Below are 7,500 nucleotides of genomic sequence, written 5' to 3'. Positions count from 1 at the left end.
CGTCTACGACCGCATTCTCAAGCAGCAGCTGGCTGATGAGTGGGGCATCACAGGGCGCGTGCTGGTGGCGCGTGCTGCTCGGGCTGCTCGGGCCCTTCTCACTGCCAGGGACAGAACTGCCAGAGAACGTACGTGAGGAGCTGGAGGCTGTCGTTAGAGGGTTTTATAGCGATCTCCGCTTCCTATATTCAAAAGTTGAATTGGACTCAAAAGGGTTGTGAAACTCTCAGGGTAGTTAATACCCTCACAAAAACATGTAGTAATCCTGCTCGCTATAGCGCCTCCCCCATGACAGCCGGGGCGCCTGATGGAGGAGAAGGGAACTGGTTGGAATAACATGTTCCTTCCACGCGCTACGTCCAACCAGGGAAACTCCCCCCTGTCAGGTGACAAGAAGGTCAGTTGGCTCTCATGCATTGAAGGAGGCATGAGCTCGGCCCTGGCCTCCTTAGGCTGGTGAGGGGAGTGTAGCGCCCAGGATCACTTGGATCAAATTGGCACCGGGTGAAAAATAAGGGTTACAAAATCGCGGTATAAAACATTTACAAACAAAAAAAGGGTTTTGAGAAACCCCACATCCGCCAAAAAAAGGTAACATTTTATTCTGTGGAAACATAGTTTTGAATATTTAATTATATGATATACTAGATTTAAATACCTTTTGTTTCGCGGTTTTCTTTTTTTTTTCTTCACAGAATCAAACGTTTTATTTGTTGATTGACATTTGTTCTCAGTTAATAAGATATGTTTATAAATGGCAGCGGCACGGCCACCCTACTCTGTACCTTGTACAGAGTAGAGTAATGGTGAAATAAAAGCATGAATATATTAATCTGTATTATTTTTAATAGCTTAGAATTGAATCCACAATAACATGGTACAGTATGTTTATACATATGAAACACAATTTTATACATAATTATACAATATATGTTGTAGCCCCCCCACCCTACGAGGTAGGGGGTCCCTGCTCCATCTCCCCATCATTTTGGCATAAATGACATCATCCACTCCACATATGGATATAACTGACATCACCATAATGACAACGTGAACCTCTAATATATATACATATACTGTATATACACTTCTCGCATTATATTTCACCAGACGTATCAGTAGACTATAGCCTAATGCATTGAATTTAGATGTCACCAGACGTATAGGAAGATGGAGACTTGATCATCTGGTGACAATATGTCAATGTGTAATACTGAGACACAACATTGAGTCTTCCTGTTAGTGAAACAATCAAACGCTATGACATTTCAACAGTTCAGAGGTCACAAAGCTATAAACATCAGTGCCCCTCCGTATGTGACCAACAGCTGTTTTAATAATCACAGATTAACTGTGATTAACACACACACACACACACACACACACACACACACACACACACACACACTCGCACACGTACACGCACACGCACTCGCACACGCAAGTCAGTCATGGACAGACCATAGTTATTTTTTGTCTGGTGGGTTTCATTTCCTGTAAACAACATTAAATGCCAGATACTGTAAGTTCAGTAAATAGTCACAACAACACTTTATAAGTACAGTATGTCACAGGAGCACTCCATATGAATCCAATAGTTACAGCATTATTCCACACATGGGCTAAGTAATCCTCAACGATCATTATTCCATAGACACACCAACAGCACTCTATGATACACACAACCATAATAACAGACCTAGAATCAGATATTCATCCAGTCCAGTGCTTTTCTATTCCCTACATACCATCACAAACCTTTTACCAAAATGTGCCACTCAATACAGCAGTCACAACACAACAGTATAGGACTCCTAAAATAATGCTGTGCAAAAGGTAGGCTATATGCCATACATGGGCAACTGGCGGCCCGGGGGCCACATGCGGCCCCCACCTTCACTTAATGCGGCCCGCAGGTTAATATCGGAATACTGATATATTATTGATTTCAGCTGTTACAATGCCAAACATGCAAACATGACCCGCTTTATTTTCTTCAGTCTATATTAGTAGCTTAATGACTAGTATTACAATTATATTGTCTTTTTTATATCCAATGTATTTATATTTAAGTTCATAAAGTTAACATAAGTATAACTAAAGCATTTGAAATTAAATAAAAATGTTACTTTTCAGGATTCCAATTAAAAAATAGCTGATCTACAAGCTTTAAACGCGTCGCAGTGCGACACGTTTTGAGCTTGTTAATCTGCTATTTTGTGTGACATAGAATAGCGAAGTACAGCATTAATTTACGAAAAAAGTCAAAATACGGAGATAAGAGGTTTCTGTACAGTGCAATGTGGCCCTCTGGAGTGAGTGTGGAAATATAGTGGCCCTCCACATCATCAAAGTTGCCCACCCCTGCTATATGCTAAACTTAACATGCTTGTGTTATTTTGACAGCAAATCATTTAGCTTATCAATAGTCAATATGATATGCCAATACCAACAATACAACAACAGTAAAGGGCCGTTCACACTGAGTGCTATAACTATAACTATAAAAATATAGTTTAAAACCGTTCTAAGTCAAGTGGATGGCCGAGTTCACACCAACAATAAAAGAAATACAACAATATAGCTATTGTTATCGTTATAGTTATAGTGCTCAGTGTGAACGGCCCTTAAGAATTGTACAAATATAGGCCAACAGCAAGTTCAGCAACTGCAACTTACAGTATGTGATCTTATTTCAGTAACATTAAACTATAAGAGACTGGTAGCTTATGTATGTGGCCGGGAGACATAATACTACAACAAACCGCAACAAATCTACTAGCACTTTATGGTAAAAGCTTTGACAGTAACAAGTTGTGTTATTATTACAGCTACATAGCCTACTACAGCTATCTCTCTAGAATATGAACTTGGTGATCATGTCATATAAGCTAAAAGTTTGCAGCTTGTTACAGGCTGATGATTAGCCTAATTATAATGAATAAATACAAGGCCAGGCTTACAATCCCTAGGAATATGCAAATAAATGAATATTATACCAATTATACGTCCTACTGTACATTAAAGTAATACTAGGTAACGTTTTCAACAAAACTAAAGTTAAATTGTATATCTTTTGCGAGTGGCAAAAGTTTCACAACACCCACTCCGTGAATTTCACCCCCGGAAGCCTTTTATTTATATATTTTCTATTGAACGTGTACGGGGGGGACTTTCCCGGGAAAATGACGTTCCTGGCCAACGTCATGACGTCGTGGCCGACGTCCTCAGGAACTACCGCAACGGTTTCCTGTTTGGCCAGGAACTACCGCGCTATTAACAAAAAGGAACCTCACGCTGATTTTAAGAGAATGTAGAATTGGGAGATCGAAAAAGAACAGAAAAAGAAAGCACAGCTCATGGTAACTAATGCTCCACTGGCTAAGAGAAACGATCCGTAGATAGTATAAAACAATTAAAAGATCGCTTTTTGAAACGCTTCCGGCTTCCGGTGAAAACGAATGGAATTCTGGGTAATCGAGGACTAGGGAAATTGTATGCAGTGACGGTAGTGACCAGCAGAGGTTGCTAAAAATCGTTATTTGTGATTTTGCATTGTACAACTTTAAGTACTTTGTTGTGGCATCTAGGTCTGTGATTCTCAACCGTTGACCTCCAGCTGCAGTGCATGCATAGACCACAGACCTCAGACTTGCTAAAAATGATTCACTATTAATTATTTAGCTGGTCTCAAGCATCTCTGGGGATCCCCGAACCCCATGTTGATATATAATCAGTGTTCTGTAGCCTAACGTACTTGCGACAGCATAATCATGTTATTTGACAGGGGGTTCTGTCTGACATATATCAGTCAAATTGAAACAAACAGCTAGCCTCCTCACGGCAAAGGCCTTTTTCCTTGTCCTTTAAGGTCCACTTCTCCTCTTTTTTTTACTGGGAATGTGCTTGGGGCACCTGATTCGGATGCTATCAATGCATTGAATGGGACATTATCACGTTTTATCAGACCATTGAATGGGCATCTTCTGCTGCTGCTTTCAACTGCAATGGTCTTGGGGACGGGGCCAAAAGTGAAACAAACAAATCACGTCTTGATCCATCAACAAACAAAATAATATCTCAACCTATTTACTACTAGGGCTACTTTAGAACCAATAATTTAATTCACTATGATTACATATTTTTGTATGATGCTAAGTTCATTGTTTACATGTTGATGTGTGTAACGCCCAGGTCTCCCGCGTGGAAAGTCAACATCTTATCCTATAGGCTAAAGGGGAATTACCCTTCACCGGAAAAAATATCAGGCTTTATTTTTTTACTAATTATTTGACACATTGTTTAATGTTATGGTTGTTTCAGGTATCTGGGGAAATCTGGACTGAGAGTATCCTGCTTAGGACTGGGTAAATAAACACACGCACGCACGCACGCACGCACGCAAGCATGCGCACGCACGCACGCACGCACGCACGCACGCACGCACGCACGCACGCACGCACGCACGCACATGGACAGTAATTTAAAGATGGAGTGCCATGATATTTTTCAACCCTAAAACCTGATCATAAGGTATTATTATTATGTAAGGATTTTTTTCAACAAAAGAAAAGTGTACAGTAAGTGTTAAAATGTTGTTTTTATGTAGACACACCCACCAGTGCATTAAGTATACCTGGTTCTCACCTTAGCACCTCCTCCACCACCTTAGCACCACCCACCTGTCCTAGTCCCTCCTCCTCCTCATGCCCACACCTGTTGTGTTATGATAATGAGGGGGAGGGTGTGGGCTTTGTGATGTCACTAAAGCGCTGTTTCTCTATTGGCACGTTTGACCCTCAAGGTTTCAGCCTCCAGGAAGAAACTCCAAATAGTCAGAGAAGACATAAAACACCATAAAAACACCACCGGGGGGCTTAATGAAGTTCTATCAACCTCATAGACACATGAAAAACAGAAAAAGTGCAAAAACATGGCACCACCTCTTTAACATGCTGCTGTTTTGCAGGAACCTGGGTGACATTTGGATCGCAGATTTCTGATGAGGTAGCGTGTGTGTGTGTGTGTGTGTGTGTGTGTGTGTGTGTGTGTGTGTGTGTGTGTGTGTGTGTGTGTGTGTGTGCGTGCGTGCGTGCGTGCGTGCGTGCGTGCGTGCGTGCGTGCGTGCGTGCGTGCGTGCGTGCGTGTGTGCATGGTTGCAGTCAACTTCCTTTTATTTTTAATTATCTTATCCAGAGTGACTGGATAAGAGCGTCTGCTAAATGCCTAAATCGACAGCAGTGTGTAGCAACTACAGCAGTGTGTATGAAATGTGTGTATATTGTATAATGTGTGTTTATGTGCAGACAGCAGAGTCTGTAGTAACTACAGCGTACAACAATGGTGTGAACCTGTTTGACACTGCAGAGGTTTACGCTTCAGGAAGGTAAACAACAACCCTTTAACAATATAACAATAACAATAATAATAATAATAATAATATCAACTTAAACCTCCATTTATTCTCTCTCTCTCTCGCTCGCTCTCTCTCTCTCTCTCTCAGGGCAGAAACAACTTTAGGAAAAATTCTAAAACACAAAGGCTGGAGGTGAATATCTGTCTGTTTGTCTTAACATTTAACTTCTCTGTCTGTCTGTCTGTCTGTCTGTCTGTCTGTCTGTCTGTCTGTCTGTCTGTCTGTCTGTCTGTCTGTCTGTCTGTCTGTCTGTCTGTCTGTCTGTCTGTCTGTCTGTCCCTCATAGTAATTGATGGTGACAATATTATAAAATAGAGTCTCTCTCTCTCTCTCTCTCTCTCTCTCTCTCTCTCTCTCTCTCTCTCAGGAGATCTAGTTATGTAGTGACCACTAAAATCTACTGGGGAGGACCGTAAGTTCAACCATCATCATTCTATTTATATTTACATTTTTCAATCTAAATCTACATTTTCATAACGTGTGTGCGTGTGTGTGTGTGTGTGTGTGTGTGTGTGTGTGTGTGTGTGTGTGTGTGTGTGTGTGTGTGTGTGTGTGTGTGTGTGTGTGTGTGTGTGTGCGCGCGCGTGCGCGCTGCAGGGCGGAGACAGAGAGGGGTTTGTCAAGGAAACACATCATTGAAGGTAACAGCGTTTTAACCTTAATGTTTGACCTTGAAGGTCACAATTATGAGACGGACACTTTACTTGAAACTATGACCTGTGTGACCTCATAGAACACTTTGTTCATGAGTTATTATAAAACAATGGTAACAAAACTAGATTATTGTTCTGAAATGAATGATAGGCATAGTGTTTGTGAGGTTAGCGCTAGGGTTGAGATGAGATGAGATACACTTTATTAATCCCCAAAGGGAAATTGAGGAGTTACAGCAGCATAATGTGATAAAATAATCTACCAGACAAACAAAACACAGATGGACATAATCACACAAGAACAGGGCCGACACAGGACCACATGCATTAACCCTTAAGACCTGAAGCCGATTCTACAAAATGTCTTTTAAATCCTAACAGTATTCTGAAAAACGTATGTTTCTATATCAGTGGTGCTCAAACTTTTTCATGTCAAGGACCCCCAAAATGATATGTATTCCAGGGACCCCCAGAAGCAAAGAATAGAGTTAAAAATGTTAGCTTTAAAACAATATAATATTCAAAGATTTGCACACATTTTCACATTTAAAAAGAAATAGCAGATCTACAAGCTCGTAGCGCGGCACTCGGTGCCGCGCTATGAGCTTGTATATCTGCTATTTTTGAATAGCTAAAGTGTAAAATAATGCTTTTTTAGCTCAAATCAAAAAGTGACACAGATGCGTTCCAGGTCTTAAAGGGTTAAGGGAGAGAGTTCTTATGCATTATGCTGCCTGATGGCAGTTGGCATAAAAGAAAGTCTGTACCTCTCCGGTTTCATCATCGGGAGAGTGAGCCTCTGGCTGAAGGTGCATCCTCTTCTGCAGCTCACCATAGAGTGGATGGGAGGTGTTAACCAGGATGGAGTTGAGTTTGCCACTCATCATCCTCCCTGCGACTGACTGAAGCCCTCCCATTCGAGGGCCAACGACAGAGCTGGCCTGCTTTGTGATCTTATTGAGCTTGTTCAGCTCCCAGGCCTTGATGCCACCTCCCCAGCATACAGTACCACTGCATACAACAGGATGCTGGCTGGTAAAACATTTTCAATAGCCTGCTACACACATTAAAGGACTTGAGCCTCCTCAGGAGGTACAGTCTGCTCTGTCCCTTTTTGTAGACAGCCTGCAGTCCAGATCTTTGTTCAGGCGGACGCCCAAGAACTTGTACGAGTCCACAATCTCTACCTCGCAGATCCCTCTAAAACGCACAGAGTAGCTGGAACAAGCAGCTACTTCACTCAGCGCCACACAACACCTGACTGGTTAGAGTTAGGATCAGTGTTTGTGAGGTTAGGGTTAGGCATAGTGTTTCTGAGGTTAGGGTTAGTGTTTGTGAGGTTAGGGTTAGGCATAGTGTTTCTGAGGTTAGGGTTAGGCATAGTGTTTGTGAGGTTAGGGTTAGGCATAGTGTTTGTGAGGTTAGGGTTAG

The 7,500-nt window shown here is 41.7% G+C and overlaps 1 protein-coding gene and 1 pseudogene across 2 annotated transcripts in view; both read left to right on the top strand.

Annotated features, from left to right (window-relative positions):
- Positions 1–221, top strand: part of LOC308102133 (exonuclease 3'-5' domain-containing protein 2-like) — a 1,381-nt pseudogene extending 1,160 nt beyond the window's left edge. The window contains exon 1 of the transcript in view: positions 1–221. This exon is cut by the window's left edge and continues 1,160 nt beyond it. The product of the transcript in view is annotated as an exonuclease 3'-5' domain-containing protein 2-like (transcript).
- Positions 1–7,500, top strand: part of LOC308101515 (voltage-gated potassium channel subunit beta-2-like) — a gene marked incomplete at both ends in the record, with an annotated part of 17,420 nt that overhangs the window by 6,819 nt on the left and 3,101 nt on the right. Inside the window, 6 exons of the mRNA XM_080450935.1 lie at positions 4,324–4,367; positions 4,970–5,007; positions 5,307–5,386; positions 5,504–5,548; positions 5,784–5,828; positions 6,014–6,057. Coding sequence (XP_080307061.1) covers positions 4,324–4,367; positions 4,970–5,007; positions 5,307–5,386; positions 5,504–5,548; positions 5,784–5,828; positions 6,014–6,057 — 296 coding nt within the window. The remainder of the gene's footprint in view (positions 1–4,323; positions 4,368–4,969; positions 5,008–5,306; positions 5,387–5,503; positions 5,549–5,783; positions 5,829–6,013; positions 6,058–7,500) is intronic.

The sequence above is a fragment of the Gymnoscopelus braueri genome (assembly GCF_963280865.1).
Source record: "Gymnoscopelus braueri genome assembly, chromosome: 15".
Lineage (NCBI taxonomy): Eukaryota > Metazoa > Chordata > Actinopteri > Myctophiformes > Myctophidae > Gymnoscopelus > Gymnoscopelus braueri.
Note: the sequence above shows the minus strand (reverse complement) of the source record. Positions and strands in the feature narration are given on the sequence as shown.